Source organism: Drosophila simulans, chromosome 2R, assembly GCF_016746395.2.
Source record: "Drosophila simulans strain w501 chromosome 2R, Prin_Dsim_3.1, whole genome shotgun sequence".
NCBI classification, from domain to species: domain Eukaryota; kingdom Metazoa; phylum Arthropoda; class Insecta; order Diptera; family Drosophilidae; genus Drosophila; species Drosophila simulans.
The window spans coordinates 17,697,961-17,713,467 of record NC_052521.2 but is presented as its reverse complement, the minus strand read 5'-3'; the positions used below and the strand labels follow the sequence as shown (position 1 = coordinate 17,713,467).

General features: G+C 42.2%; 7 protein-coding genes across 8 annotated transcripts; 3 read left to right on the top strand and 4 right to left on the bottom strand.

Annotated features, from left to right (window-relative positions):
• Positions 1-1,223: 1,223 nt before the first annotated feature.
• LOC27208169 (synaptic defective enhancer 1) lies at positions 1,224-2,166 on the top strand. Of its 2 annotated transcripts, XM_016183780.3 has the most exons (5): positions 1,226-1,400; positions 1,456-1,485; positions 1,667-1,741; positions 1,858-1,926; positions 1,995-2,166. In XM_016183780.3, the coding sequence occupies exons 1-5, from the start codon at positions 1,305-1,307 to the stop codon at positions 2,067-2,069; spliced, it is 345 nt and encodes a 114-aa protein (XP_016028712.1). In that variant the 5' UTR covers positions 1,226-1,304; the 3' UTR covers positions 2,070-2,166. The 2 variants fall into 2 exon arrangements, with proteins under 2 accessions (XP_016028713.1, XP_016028712.1); XM_016183781.2 differs by lacking the exon at positions 1,667-1,741 and having other exon boundaries at positions 1,224-1,400.
• Positions 2,167-2,329: 163 nt separating this feature from the next.
• On the top strand, positions 2,330-2,795 carry LOC6735391. Its single transcript, XM_002082302.4, has one exon. It carries the CDS (start codon positions 2,410-2,412, stop codon positions 2,725-2,727), a length of 318 nt encoding a protein of 105 aa, XP_002082338.2. The 5' UTR covers positions 2,330-2,409; the 3' UTR covers positions 2,728-2,795.
• A 127-nt stretch (positions 2,796-2,922) lies between these two features.
• On the bottom strand, positions 2,923-5,067 carry LOC6735390 (bleomycin hydrolase). The gene is made up of 2 exons (XM_002082301.4): positions 4,343-5,067; positions 2,923-4,285 (listed from the first exon to the last, which is right to left on the bottom strand). Exons 1-2 carry the CDS (start codon positions 4,883-4,885, stop codon positions 3,398-3,400), a joined length of 1,431 nt encoding a protein of 476 aa, XP_002082337.1. The 5' UTR covers positions 4,886-5,067; the 3' UTR covers positions 2,923-3,397.
• Positions 5,068-6,020: 953 nt separating this feature from the next.
• LOC6735389 lies at positions 6,021-6,966 on the bottom strand. The gene is made up of 2 exons (XM_002082300.4): positions 6,807-6,966; positions 6,021-6,747 (listed from the first exon to the last, which is right to left on the bottom strand). Exons 1-2 carry the CDS (start codon positions 6,871-6,873, stop codon positions 6,074-6,076), a joined length of 741 nt encoding a protein of 246 aa, XP_002082336.1. The 5' UTR covers positions 6,874-6,966; the 3' UTR covers positions 6,021-6,073.
• Positions 6,967-7,506: 540 nt separating this feature from the next.
• Positions 7,507-8,131, bottom strand: LOC6735388. The gene is made up of 2 exons (XM_002082299.4): positions 7,970-8,131; positions 7,507-7,896 (listed from the first exon to the last, which is right to left on the bottom strand). The coding sequence occupies exons 1-2, from the start codon at positions 8,028-8,030 to the stop codon at positions 7,763-7,765; spliced, it is 195 nt and encodes a 64-aa protein (XP_002082335.1). The 5' UTR covers positions 8,031-8,131; the 3' UTR covers positions 7,507-7,762.
• Positions 8,132-11,741: 3,610 nt separating this feature from the next.
• LOC6735387 (uncharacterized transmembrane protein DDB_G0289901) lies at positions 11,742-12,810 on the top strand. The gene has a single exon (XM_002082298.4). The coding sequence runs from the start codon at positions 11,858-11,860 to the stop codon at positions 12,692-12,694; it is 837 nt and encodes a 278-aa protein (XP_002082334.2). The 5' UTR covers positions 11,742-11,857; the 3' UTR covers positions 12,695-12,810.
• A 1,600-nt stretch (positions 12,811-14,410) lies between these two features.
• LOC6735386 (gram-negative bacteria-binding protein 3) lies at positions 14,411-15,038 on the bottom strand. Its single transcript, XM_002082297.4, has one exon. It carries the CDS (start codon positions 14,910-14,912, stop codon positions 14,454-14,456), a length of 459 nt encoding a protein of 152 aa, XP_002082333.1. The 5' UTR covers positions 14,913-15,038; the 3' UTR covers positions 14,411-14,453.
• Positions 15,039-15,507: the final 469 nt, after the last annotated feature.

Sequence of the window (15,507 nt, the reverse complement as noted above, 5' to 3'; positions counted from 1 at the left end):
AGCAGTATCTTGAGGGAGTGAGATGGCAGGCGGGTGAGAGAGAGAGACACCAAACAGAAGTGCTGCAGGAGAAACAGAGATGGAACGACATCCTTGTTCGTGGTGTATTTAATCAGTCGCCTTGTCGCTGCTGTTTCTGTCTCCTTCGCACACTCAAAAAATAATTTAACTACATTTTGAAATTTAAAAAAAACTCAACTTAAACCGGAAAAAAATTTAATGTTTAATTTAAAATAGGGTATTAAACGACCAGTAAAAGTGTCATAACTTCCATTATAGCCAAGTATGCCTGTTTTCTATGAGTGCACTCCTTTTTCTTCCTTCGAAGGATGTGCGAGTGTTCACATCAAAAACTAAACACGTCAAAGTAAGCAACGGAAATGAGAAAAAAGTGCGCTTATTTATTTTTGTACTTTCTTTTCGACCCAACCCCCCCGCTTCCCCACCGCCCCCTGTTGACAGTTTTTTGCGTTGTCGCCTGCACTTCTGTTTGACTTGACGTAGGAGCGAGCGAGAGGGAGGCGGAGTGGGACAAGGACAGCGAGATCCCAGCGGCGACATCAAAGCGCGTTATAATTCCGAATTATGCAAAGCTTAGCAAACGTGGACGCATTGTGGCGTTTACAAGCGGAAATAATGAAAAATAGCGCGAGACGCGGCGTCATTTGTCGCCTTCGCGTGGGCGAAAAGATGGGGGCGTGCCCAAGCGGAAGTGGCACCAGATTGTTGCATAACGTTATAACGGCAACAATACCGGAACACGGAGATTGCAGCTGTAAACCGAATTCGCTGTAACACCTTGACTACTTGCAATCTAAAAGCTGCACTGAGAAAAACATGCAACAGTGACATATGTCAAATCTACCACAAATAATTAGATTTTACTTAATTCACAGATACTTCAATTAAAGATTCCTCAATTTTTATTTTATTTTGCGATATATTTCACATTTGCTCTCGGACTTCTCTCAGTCGAATAGAATTATTTGATCATGCTATCATTTTAAGTTCCCCACTCAAGCGGCAACTTTGTCTGTTTCGCGATGTATCTGCAAGATGCATCTTGGCCAATAATTATTTAATACGCTATTAACGTGTTTTTGTCTATCGCCTGCCGTGTATCGGCCACAACTTTACAAGATTCTGGATAGCGTTTTTAACAAGGCAATTAAATGTTGCTCCCAGTGGATTTATGGGGTATATAAAGAAGTCGAACTTGCAGCAAACGTACAGCAAAAGCCAAACGAATTGTACGGGTCATTTTCAAGCATTTTAGTGAGCCGTAAGAACGTGACAGCTCGGAAATGAAGCTATTCTGCGTTGTTTTGGTTATTTACGTTGTGGCTCTGACCCTCTCCGGAGTCGATGGACGTGGTGGGGGCACCACAAACGGAGTGGAGGTAGGATTCGGTGGTTTAGTGACCTATCAACGGGCTTAATCGTCTCTCCTTGCAGGAACCAAAGTTCGTCGGTTTGTTCAGACGGGTGAGTACACAAAGAATGGGTCAAGCTGAAAGCCAGTGATTGCTAAGACTATTGGCCCCACAAACCAAACTAAAGGCGCCAGAACAGATGAAGCAACTAGATGCCCAGGAGGCACTACACTGGCGGCGCATTCACAATTTAGCACTCCTAATGCAAAATTATGTTAAATGCCTACTTCTAGGCAAGGCGCCATGTCCCCGCAATGAAATCCGCCCTTCTTCACGGCAACGAGCCGCCTCCACCTCCGAAATTCCGAGTAAGAACTTAGATACATCTAGTAATTATACATCGTATATGGAATTTCTGAAGGGCTTCTCATTGTGTGAATAGATTTTGATATACATTAATACTAAATTGGCGAAATATTTTCAGTCCCGTCGTGATGCATTGGAGGACAACCTCGTGGCCAATGATGATCCTCCACCACCTCCGCAGTTCAGAGTAAGTACAGACCGCTGTTCGAAATAAGTGATGCTATCTTTAACCCATTACTATACCTCCAACCTCAGCAACGTCGTCAGGCTCCACCCGGAATGCCACCCCCGCCGGACGGCCTTCCACCACCACCCCAGTTCCTCCTCTAATGTAACTTGAATGTAAAGCATAAAGTTGGGCGTTTGTGCATGTATTTGGGAACCACATCGAAGCTAATAAAAGTAGTTTGAAGCATTCCAAAAAGTACCACACCCGAATTTCCTTAAGCCATTAACCATAAACCATAGGTTGTAATTTTCTGGGAAATTCATCGGTCTAATCACCTCGTGCAGCTGCTCTGGGGATAATGGGTCATAATCCTGTGGCAGGTAGAGAAGAAAACCTGTTCTACCTGTACCATCTATTGCTCCTATTTAAGGTGAGTCCGTGATCTTCAGAAATCAGTTTACATTTGCTAACAGATCGTACAAGACACACACAATCTTTGAGATGAAGTTCGTGGCCATTCTTCTCCTGAGCAGCCTCACCATTGCGATGGTTTTGGCATTTCCTGATAACGACGATAAAAATGTTCTTGTGCCAGTTGATATGCAGCATGTCGCTCCACTGGCCGCAGCGGCAGATCCCCCAACGTCGGCAGACCAAGTCTCTAACAGCATACGCGGGCCACGTCATCTGCTGAGCAAGTTGTTCCAGCCCAAGACCGTGGTGGTGCAGCCAGTGATTGTGGAGCAGGTGGCTCCAAGGCAGTATCCCGGACACGCACAGCCCTATCCGTACTACAACCAGGGCGGACGCTACTGGTAGATATTAAGCAGCTATTTGTAACCGAATTTAATAAAATAAAGACGCCTGGCCTTTAAGTCAAAGATTAATTTTGTTGTTCTTTATTTTGTGCGATGGCAAATTCCTTAGAGTAGCAAATCCCTTAAGTTGAAAACAGTCGCCGTCTTGCTGGCCACGCCAACAACTCTCGCCGAGAACTCCCTAATGCCTAATTAGTCATGCCGGGCACGTAGGAGCGATTCCCGAAAAACTTAGTGAAGGTCGCGCCTCGGTGACGATGACAACAACTGCCACAAAGGACACAACGTTGCGGGATTTTTAAATAATTTTATACAAGCGATTGGCGGCCGGCACAAAAGTTCGCAGGAAACTCAAAAATGGGACACTTTAAACGAGATTGTAGTCAATTGTTCACTACTTATGTTAATTTAGCATTTACTAAAACTATTTTCAACAAGCAACAAAACTGCGTGCATCAGTGGCTATTTTTGTGCTCTTATTTACAAGTAAAGTAAAAGGGTAAAGGGTATGGGAAAACGTTTCCATTTTTACTTAAAAACCTCGGGGATTAAAGAAATGTTCAGCGATTTGTTATAATATTTCTAAATATAGTAAATAGTAAATGAATTTTTTAATACAAGCTAATGGTCACATCTTATGAAAGATTTGTTTTTGGTTTTTTAATAATGTTTTAATTAAGTAATGCGCCCATGGGATCCCAAGCAGGCAGTTCCTTCCATTTGGGTATCCTTGCGGCATGTAAAACACCCGGTGGAACAAATTTTTCATGGACCACAATCTCAAAGGCGTACTCCCTTAACCATTCGGCGTCCAATTTGTTATCCGCTGGCTTGACGGACTTCTTCTTTAATGCCTCCGTATCCCTTTCGTTCATATCCTGTTCAGTAGGACATCCGGTGGCTGAGGACTCGCCCATTGTGGACGCATTTATGAAGCGAAACTGTACGGGCTGCTTCAAGGTATCCAATCCAACGGATGTAAGCAGTAGGGCTGAATCCCGTCGTGATGCCCTGTAGTCAAGTCTCTCTGCTTTGGTGAGCGACTCGCCCACTTTAAAGCCAAATAGCAAATCAAATTGATGCGATCTTAGGCTAAATGCACCAGACTTCGAACTGAATGCCCTACGAATGTCGCAGGCCATCCAAACGTGCTTATCACCTTCCAGAGAATTCACCATGATCTGCATTATGACGTCCATTGATTGGTTATTATACCTATGAGGTTTTCCGCCCATCATATTCGAGCTATTGGTGACCTGGTAGTTGCTATGGTAGCTGGATGAGATTCGCGGATCGTGACCCAGACAGACAAAGGCGTCTAGATTCACTTTACATCCTATCATAGCTTCGTAGAAATGGACCGCTGTCAAATCATTCAGGCACTGGTAACGCTTTTTGTTGTCGTAGAAGGACCAGGTGAAAACCTTGGGAGGTTCACCAAGGCAGATGCATATTACTTTGAAGAGGTGCGGAATCATTTCTTGAATGAGATCGGGCAGATGGCAGCCATTCCCATTAAAGGTGAACTGGGCATGCAGCATGCAGGCATATTCACGGAGCTGTAGGTGAAGGGAATATATATGTATATAATATTCAGTGCAATACAAAATACCAACCTTACTCCTCAGTATGACGTTCATTTTTGTAGTTCGCTGAGTGGATGGAAGGTAGCACTTCTTGGGCATAACTCCGTATTTCTTGACCAGATTAACGAACATTTGCCAGTTGCCGCCATCTGGCACTGGGTTCTTCAATAAATTCCGAAAGCAGTGCCCATCCAGCGGTTCGCATCGCATTAGAAGATCAGCGACCGTCCACAGGAAGTAGTTGCATCGCTCCAACTTGTGCCAGAAAAACAAATGTGCGGCGGAGAGCTCAAAGTCCAGTGGAAGCGGAAACTTTTTGTCCATCTCCTGGCACAGCAGGTCCAGGCCCGTGCAAATCCATCCAGGACCTCCGGCAGTGGCCTTGCCCTGCCTGCTCAACTCTATCCAGGTTTTCACTCCCGACGAATCGGAGCGCAAGTCCGCCTCGGATCGCAGGCATACAGTGATGGGATCTTGAGCGGTGCACACATTCTGGGCCAGACGATTCAACGAAGACTCGTAAAAGGCGGAGTACCACGTGGAGCACTGCGGTTCGGTCAACAAAAAGCTCATTTTTGTATCTTGACGAGTGATCTTATTCCGAATATCCCAAGTGGTTGGCAATAGAAAGCGCAAGAATAGACACTATAAATTTAGACCTATATTTCGGTCCGAATTCGTTTCGTCTATTTATTGCAATTAATTTAAAAGAAAAGCAGTTGTCAAGCGCAACGTGTACGGGCAATTGTTCAATTGTTCACTTACAATCGATTATTTATCAATCAATACCGGCTCGATTAAAAAAACACCCATCTCTAGAAAAAATGCTCGCGCGTTTTTTCTTCACATAATTTGAATACCATTCAAATTTTGCTTTTAAGTTTCACCAAATAAAGTTATTAAGATTATTAAAATTTCACCCTTCTCCGGATCCAGCTACAATGGACAACAAGGACACAGATAAGATACAAGTTCAACCTTACACATTCTGAACGATCCCCCTTACGCCCACAAGTCGACCAAAACTGAAACTCCCAAACTTTTGAAAAATATTTTTTTATATTTTTATTATTCCTGAAAATATCTATCTATTTGCCAAATAAGTCGACTAATCAAATAAATTTGGCGCAGTAAATTTAATTTTAAATTGCGATTTAAAGATACAAAATAAGCAGAAATTTCGTTTGGCCACCCCTAATACAATTAAGAGCATTTTTCATAAACAAGCAAATGGATACAACAATGCAATTAGACAATTTGTGGCTGACAAAAGATCAAGGCCATTAATTAAGAATTTATTAAGTTTGCTTGGGAAAAATGAGAGCCCTACGTCGTATTTACCAAGGTTCGTTGGGAAATTCCCTCATTTAAATACCAAGAACTGTTCATAAACACCGCCGCCAGCTCGGTAATTGTATTCCAATCGCCAAACGCCCCTACAAACCAAGTCTGTTCGGCGATACTAAGCATTAGATTTAGCCGCCCCTAAGCTGCGCCGATACGGTGAGTTTCCCGCTAATCAATCACATTTGCCGGGCGGCATTTCCCATTAATTGACCCAGCCACCCACACGCTTGTGGCCTCAGGTGGGTCAAATGGGAAGATTATGCCCAAAAACGAGGTCTGTTGTACTTGGATTACACACTAGAACAGTAGCTTCTAGCACATCTTAGCTTGTAAATATAGATTAGAATTAAAGTCAAGACAATTGCTGCAAAGGCGCTTTATTTCGAGCGACTCGTGTACGATTACACTTGGCTTCTAATAGAAAATATTGCCCAGGGAATCCTGAAGATCTCTTTGAATATCAGCCATGGTTTTCTGTAGATTGGCGTGCACCTCATGCTGGATACGATCGGCATAGTTCTTTGCCTCCGCCTCTAATTTATCACGATTGTCGAAGGATTCGCGATCGCCCAGAAAGGTGCGTCCACCTGTCTTGGCAATCACCGTGTGATCGGCCAGTTCAATGACTATATCTCCATTGGAGTACTCCACCTGAGCCGGTTGTCCGTTGATGGTGACAGTTTCCTTTTCGTTAACCCCTTTTGCTTTTGGCTGGAATGTATAAACCTGGCCGTGATCATTGAGTTCGATGGCACCATTTATGATCCGAATGCTGCGTCCATTGCTGTTCATGTAACTTCCATGACTCGCATCTCCAACAATGAAGCTATGTCCATCGCCCTGAATTACGCTGGATCCCGAGCCACCGTTGATGATAACATTGTTATAGCTCCCACCGTGGTGGTCATATTCCTGCGAGCTGTCATCTTCGCTGGAGTCGGCGTCCGCGATGATCCTGCGCCCATCGGATCCTATCAAAACTGTTTTGCCATCGGGTCCGCGAATGATTTGCCCGGCTCCGTTTGATAGGAAGGTGTTTCCATTGTTCTGAAGAATCGTCTGGTCCTCATTTCGCTGTATATTCGCAGCTATAAAAGTACAATTTATATGTTCTATACGCTCATAAAAAGTATCTCAATATAATCACCGCTAGACAGAGAGGCGATGCCGGCCAGCAGGCCCAGTAGAATCCAAGCTCCAGTGTTCGAGCCCATTTTGCATTGACTATGCCAATACCAAGTGCGATGCCAGCTATTTATACTGCGATACTACACCATCGAATATCGGCTCATCGCGCCGTAGTCGTTCTATATACTCTATAAGATCGGTTCTCTGTGACAGTGACTCTCGCGGAATAACAGATAAGACGGAGGAGGTCAGCGGTGCAGTCTACCGGGAATTGCCACCGACGGGTTTGTTTTGTTTACTTGCGGTTGAGCAACAGAGGCACTTAGTCACTTCGTCACCGGCTTGCCAATTTACTCTCGATTTAGACGGATTGAGAGAGTGGGAACTGTGTCAAATCAAGAACGCTTTTTAGCCAGGCCAAAAATAGGCAGATGTGCCATAGAAACTGAAAAGTTGGGTGCGCTGCGATTGGCAGCGTACTGAAAAAAATATTATAAAACACGTGCTGGCTTTGTTATGACGATCAGAATTGAAAAATTCCCATAAGCTTGTTTGCATACTTATCAATAAAGTCAATATCAGTGAGGATTATAATTTCATAGATTATTTCGGTTCGTTCATTGGATTGGAATATTAGTTGAGCTTTTAGTTAAGTGGAATTGCTAGAAAAAATGTTAGTTAGTTAAATAATAATAATAATAATAAAATTAAGCTTCATATTCATTTGTGCAATATTAGGCTTTTAATCTCTTTGAAATATTTTGGATCATACAGTATAATAAAGGTTTATATTTAAATGTCATGGAAGTGACTATATTTAAGTGAGTGTGACCATGAATGAAGTATTAGCATACAAATCGAATACGGTTCGACGAAAATCAATTGCAAAGCAAAGTAGTTGTAAAATTATTCATAAATTTACTGTAAAATGCAGCTTGACTTGGTTGTGGTCACGCCTCTGTCACTTGAACAAGATTAGTAACGCCACTTGCCGGTGTTTTTCGAATAGATGATTATATTGTCGGTGGAGTCTTCTCCGCCATTCCAGGCGGGTCCGCCATGCGGTCCAGAATTGGAGGCAGGTCCCCATTTCCACGGCATGCCGTGCACTTCAGAAATGACAAATGTGGGTTTATAAAAATATAGATAATAGATATATGTAGATATAGGAACACCACTCACCGCTGAGAACGAAGAAGCAGAGCCAGAGCAAGAGCACCCAAAGTTGTTGACGGAGGTACATGGTCAAGCCGAGGAGTTCCAATGATGGGGCATAATATGGACACACTTGTTTTATACGGCTCCAATAGCCAAGTAGCGCTCTATCTCTTATTCGAATCGTATCTCTTGGATTGCTTCGGACTCTCTCTCTCTCTTTCTCTCACTCTCTTATTGGCATTCTCTGTATCTTTATTTGTCCATGTTTGGATACGTGGAGGGATTCGATAATGGCTTAAGCTCTAGCGACTTATGCATAATGCAATTTTCTGTTCTTTGCACTCTTTTAATTCTCATTGAAGCCATCGTGCCACCACTGTCGATTGCACTCAGAGAAAAATAGGGCTAAATACATCAAGATTAAAGTTTTAAATGAAATTATATATTACAAAAATATTTTTATATTCCCTTTTGCATATAATTTAAATAGTAAAATAATTTTAAGTTAAGAAACTAATTAAGTCATTAAGTAGATATTTATTTGAGTGTAGACGCACAATAGCCGGGCAATTAAGAAGTTTCGCCATGTGGCTACGTTTCTAATTATTTTCAATTGAATTGCTTTGCTATACGTAAAACTTTTTCCATTGCTACTGCCATTAAACATATCGTGGAACTGCTCGGTCCCACCTCGGATCCCCGGCCATTGACATTATCCAATGTCCCCCGGCGTCGAGTGGGTTTATCGTGGCTGAGTGGGTGTATATACAGCTATCTAAGCTGCGCTGCATCGGGAAAAGTTAAGCTCTCGCCGAGCCAAGTTTCACAATAAAAATTAAACAGGTACTGCATTGTTTGTTAATGACAAGCGTTTCGTTGTTGCTGCTTTGTTTGAGTGGCCATGGATTTGGATTAGTTGGAAAAGTGGAGTGGTAGTGGAGTCACTCTGTTCAAATAAAGCAATTGTAAAGTGGAAAATAAAATGCCATTGCTGAAAGTTTGTCCATCACTAGGAAAAACTGAACGAGTGAAGAGAGCCAATTATTTCAGTGCCTTGACATGTTATTGAGCTCGTTGTTATGCTGAGTTTTGTTAGTCCAATGAGATTTCAAGCACATGGGGATTTTTTTGCTCTCAAAATCCAACGATCATACTTATCAAATACTTGCTATAAAACTAGAAAGCTTTTAAAGATTTAATCAGTATATTAGTACCTTTCCTAAGTCGCCGTTTTCAAACACGACGAGACTGTAATTGAATTCTAACTCTCAAGTGCAGGTTAAGAAGCTTAATTTAACCTAACTGTGTTGCTCTGGCTTTTATTGCCATCTACACTCGTTCTTTATTCAATTTATGTGCGACTTACATTAGCCCAACTGCAAAACCGAGATCAGAAACGTAGCCAAACGGCGGCAAGATAAACGACTTTCAGTCTGAAATACGGCTTGTATGCTGGCCAATGGATGTGGGTTTCCATTTTGGGGATTCGCCCGGGGGATTCCCATGCGCAATCTGCGCCTGGTCAAAGGCAAATGTGCGTTGTCCGTTGTGGATGCTGTTGTTGCTGCTGCTGCAGTGCGAATCGAATCGATTTGATTTTCCAATCAATTAAACTTTATATAAATTGCGTCTGCGATGCTAAATATAACAACAATTGCACAGCGCGTTAGCAACAGCAAACATTTCCACAAAGCACAAATAGAAAATAGCACTAGAGGTATTTGTTCGCTCATTCTGTTAGTCGCCCCCTCTTTTTCTATCTTCGCACACACCTCTCTGTCTAACCCTCTAATTCGCTCTCTGTCACTCCTCAATGTCTCTATCAACGGCTGACTGCACAATCACAAAAGAATGTGTTCACTGGGTGATCCCGACTGCACTGAAATTAATAAATTTATTGTATGTCTAAAATAAAATTTAATTACACGTTTTAAAATTTAATTTTGTATGTATAGCGGAAACATAAAGTAAGATAATCGTTTTATGAGGATATCTATTTGTGTAAATTTTAAGTTTCCCAATTTTTTCGCAGTGTACATTTGTCAGTTGGTGGAAAGAGTGTGCCTAGTGGATGGTGGCGGATGAGTCAGGTTAGAGGAGACTGCATTTTGCACGACTTTGACTGCATTTTCGCATTTGGCAAATGTTTTGTGTGCGATTTTGAAATGCAGACGACGATGTTGGGCTGCTGCAGATGACTTGCGACGTGAGCCATTGTTAGAACGGTGTCAGTTGAAGATGGGGGTGGAGCTAAAGACACGGAAAGTGCATTTGATCAATAAAAAATGGAAGCAATCTCCAGTTTAAAGTACTTGCACCTGGGCAGGTGGTCCTAACGAACACAATTAGCCTAATAAGTAAACAACAACTTGGGGCAAAGTGGGCGCCAGCGAAGCGACATTAATTGAATTATTGGGCAAGCTTTATAGGCATTACCTGCAAGGGGTGAGGGGCATTCATTAATGCTAATTGAGTACACAGCCCACGAATATGTACCTATACATATATATACGTATATATTTGTTATGATCCCGGACAACAACACGAGTGTTTTCAACCGTACCACCCATCAAATTACATTCTGAAGATGCAAATTTATTTACACGCTGCCTAATTTGGTTGTCTGGTGATAGAGAGTAGAGCGGAGGCTTTAAGGCAATCTACTCAATCATTTTGAACCAATAAACTAATAAATTAGTTTCTAATTTGATGGAAGCCAATAATAGTTTGCTGTTTATCAGAGATTTAGGCGGCTTAGATTAAGTAGTGAAGACGTCGCAGTAAGGCCATGCGTTTATTGTGAATTTATTGTAAAAGGAGTCAATTTTATATGAAAATTTAAGCTTACATTTTGTTTTATTTTAATTTCTTCTTCAAAGATACATAGAAAATGTGATTTTCGGTAAAAATCCGCATCCGCAGCAAAAACATCATCGACAACAGCCTGAAAAAGTTATGCAATTCTTCTCCATTTTGCTCAATTTTTTATTCCTGCCAGGACATTTTGCACTTGGACTAATTTCAAAGAGTCATATATCAGTCGTTCCCCAGCCCCAACTCACACACACACACACAAAAACCCTCACGGAAAATTCCACTCTCTCCGCTTGTGAAAAGACACCTGTAGACTGGCAGCTCCCACTCCACAACCCCCCTCACCATCCAATTCAACGCCCACTAACCCCTTTTCACGGTGAAAAACCTGACAAATGTGCGTCAAGTTACTGGCAACTTATTTTCCACGGCCACGCCCCCGGTCCGCCCACAGTTTGAACCGAAGTTGAGCAAAAATATTTAACTTGGTGGCAGCGGAATCTTTTATAATTAATTTGCCACTCTGCCGGCTTTTTTACTCGCGGCTTCTTCGTCCAACAGCGGAAAACCTTTTTCCCGACTTGGGCGGCGGCTTCATATTTTACCCATTAGATGACGCCCGCATTTTCCTCAAATAGTTTCAACGCGAACACGTTCGCTGTCTTTAAGTTTTCTGATTGCGATTTATGGGGGTCGACGCCTGAAATAAAATACACTGGCGAAGAATCACCAAAAGGCTTAAGTCTTTAGATAAGGTTAGCTAATGTTTACCTACTGGTGAAAGGTGATTTCACAAACCTGTAAAAATGAATTGGAAAGATCTATTTAATATTTTCTAAAAATTCTCTACTTTCAAACAAAGATCTTGCAAGACAGTGTACTTGAAATTTGAAAAAGAGAGCAAAAGCTCACCGAAAGCTTCAATACTGATAAGTATTCTGTGAAGTCTTTAGTGATTGATGGGTTATCTGATTCATTGAGTTGTTTGCAAAGCCCTGTTTGCATAGTTCTGTTTATTTTCGGTTTTTTGCTGACGACTGATCGTAGAAAAAGCCCAAATCGCGCTGGAAGATCAGTCATCTCTTTGCGGGCTTAACAATGAGGTCGTTTTTGCTGGTGATGATGCTGTTGCTTGGAACAAGTTTGGCACAACTTGTTTACCGGGACTACAGCTCACAAATCGCTGGAGGATTTTATGGACCCCCTAGAGGACATGGATATGGATTGATAACTGGTGGAAGGCGGCCAGGAGGTCTATTCGAAAGTACTGATCAGGGAGGTTTGATTTCTGGAGTCGATACCGGAGGTCCCTTTGGTAATTATGGAAACTACGGACCAGTAAATGAAGGACCATTTGCTGCCAATCAGCAGGGAGGACTTATTTCCGGCGGAAGCAGTGGAGGACCCTTTGGCCAAACTGGCAGCTCTTTTGCCAAAGGAGAACTCATTTCTGGTGCCAACAGTGGTGGTCCTTTTAACAGATACCAAGGATTATATGGTTTGAATAGTGGAAGCGGTCTGATCAGTGGAGCTAATACAGGAGGACCATTTGCTAGTGATCAGCAAGGAGGTTTAATTTCCGGAGGAAGCTCTGGAGGACCTTTTGGAAGTGACCCATGGCCAAATAGTGTTAAAGGGTCGTATGGAGGACTTCTTTTTGGTCATAGTGGAGGTCCTTTGGAGAGGAATCAAGGCGTTGGTCTAACCAGTGGCAGTAATACTGGAGGTCCATTTGCCAACAGCAATCAACTTGGAGGACTGATTACTGGCGGAAACAGTGGAGGTCCCTTCGAGGGCAAAGAAGCGACAATCGATCACAGTGAAGGTGGTCTAATCGAAGGGGGTAAGACAGGTGGTCCTCTGGGCCAACATCAAGGAGAATTACTTTCTGGAGGCAATAGTAGAGGCCCCTTTGGACAAGCTGAAAGTAGCTAAAATAAAATAGATTTAATAAGTCGTTTAAGTCATTTAGTTAAATATCACGTCTTCCACTTGTCTGTTATCAATAAAATTTCAATAATGCTTAAATGCCACAAGCATCAGCAGCTTAAGTAGTACATTAAGTGCTCTCCACCTGGGGCTTTTAAAAAAAACCGTGTGTCAGTTTGCAGCGGCACATAAAGTACACACATATATATATAGATATGTATTTTTTCCCCCACTTGGCGCATTAAGTTGTCGTCACAAGTCATTTTAGCGCCTTCCATGTGAAAAACGTTGCCCAATGTGCGCGTGTATATGGGCGTTAAATGAAGCATGTGCCGGTGTCCGTGTGATGGGGTGCTGCAAATGGGTGGTGCAACAGCTGGAGGGTGGCACTGGGTGGGTGATGCTGCAACTGCAACTGCCACAATCTTGCCGCTAGCTGGCAGTTTGCGCCAAGCGAAATGAGAAAATGAGAGCAGAACTGCCCGCAAATGTTGCTGACAGCGTCACTTAGTTCGCTACCTCCATGCCACACATAAATGCACACAAATCCATCTGTATATAAGGCCACTATACATATTTACTTGCATATATATACACATGCATGTGTGTGATTGCAAAAAAGTGGAATAGCTTTACGAGCACCTCGCCGCATAAATGCTTAATGCACTGCAAATGAGTTGTGACAAATGGCCTGGCCGGGCATAAAATGATATATTTACCATTCCATTTACCAGTATTTTGGCCAGCACCTAAGCGAACCCACTCCAAGTGCCTATATTATATAATTTTTCTAATTCCTCGAGATCTGTTAGCACTCAACTTCCCCGGCTGAAAGCGGTCAGCGAGCCAGGTCAAGCGCAAGGCAGCCAAAACCAACACAAAACAGTTGGCAAACAGGAGCGGATCGAGGTTGTGGTTATAATATCTTTAAAAAAATATATGACTTAATATATACATTTAATACGTAGTTATTAAGTTTCAGATTGGTTCTATTAAAGTAACTTCATACAAGGCCAATTTCGGGTCGATTAAATCACACCTATCTTCAACTTGAAAATAAAAAACCTCTCAGCGCACGCAGAATCGAAAACTTCGAAATAACTAGAAGCTCAACTGGAACTGAGATGGCTAAAAGTTTTATCTGCTTGCTGTTAGCCTCGAGGGAAAGTTAAATGGTCCAAGAGCAACCTTCTATGCAGTTGCAGTTGGGCTTAAAGTAGATGGTGGTTTTGGTTACCTGGCATACCTGGCCAAATTCGATGTAGCATTTTTTGCGGTTGCATCTCTTCGATATATGGGGATACTTTTTTGGGTGTCGCTGCTTAAACTCACTTGATGAACGGGCAGGGGGGAGTATGATGTTGAGCATGATTTATACGATCCGGATACTTACTTGCGTATCTGTGACAAAGTGTTTCTTTGATTTATAGCCCTAATGGGTAAAAACAAAACGATTCAATGGAAATACATTGTGCGCTGAATAAAATAATTCTGCTGTTAATATGCAGCGTTTAACAATAGAAATTTATAATCAATTTATAGAGAAGAATAGACCAGGTTGTTGTTATAAAAAAATAATAATTTGTGGCGCCATTTAGAATATAAAAGATATACTGATATCAGATTGTTGGATTTGAGTTTCAAGTCTTGATAAAAATACCATTTAAAAACTGGACTTGCAAGCCCGACTCTCTAGATGACTTTTCAAAATGTTAGTGTCAGTTCGAGGGTAATAAAATAATAAACACTTTTATTCAAGCATAGTTCATTGTACAAATATATTGAACGTGTTATGGCCGTTGGCCACAATCGGCTGGCGACCGCCGTTGGAGCCGTTGACATCTATTCTCTGGGAATCCCCCTGACCGACCACATGCCTCTGGTTGTAGTTGTGGTAGTCGACTCCATGGTAACGCACCGTTGTCCAGTAGTACAGAACATCTCCGGGTTTAAGTTGATGGTTCCGGTTGCGATATGTCCAGCGTCCATTGCGAGAACTCACCACATCGGTGGCCCAGGTTTGATCGCTCAGATCGTCCATTTCCTCGTTGACCTTGCCGTGAAAAGCGAATAGGGAAATGCCCGGCTCATCGGGAATGGAGACCTCGAACCCCTTCGGTGAGTTGACCTTGACAGTGGCCTTGGGCACATCGTAGGACAGACTGGAGCCCACGGAAATTGCGACTAGGAGCAGATATACTGGTAACTTTGAGTTTTGCGCCATGGCGATAGTAACTGGATTTGCCGGGAACTGAGGCTTCAACACGGCTTTTGTAGTCCACCATCTAAAGCTTATCTCGTCTGGCTGAGACTGGTTTTTTTGCTCCCTGTAAGCTGTGAATTTCCCGCCAGTGCATCCCCGTTGAACAAAAATTCTGACGCGTGCCTGAAAGTAAGCAATCAAAATATTTGCACAGAAATATTTTTAAAAAACAAGACCGTTTGTTGGGCGAAGAGCTTTTAGCTGTTCATATCCATGAATACGTTTTTTTTACTATAAATTTTGAATTAAACTCAGTTATAGCAAAAATTTGATTTAAAATGAACTGCTCAAAGCTTGTTGTGAAAATAATGATAAATATTTTTAAAACCATTTTGTGGAAGATTTAATATGACTATTAACAACTAAATTAGCTAGTAATATAAATATAAAACTTAAGAAAATTTATAATGCCAAACCATTTTGCTATCCACCCCTGCAATCCGCGAATTCGACCGCGTGCGCCAAAATATGCAATACAAATATTTGCATAGCAATATTTCTCAAGAATGGAGCGGGTTGATAAAGAAGTGCTTTAATCTTCAACCTCGCCACATGT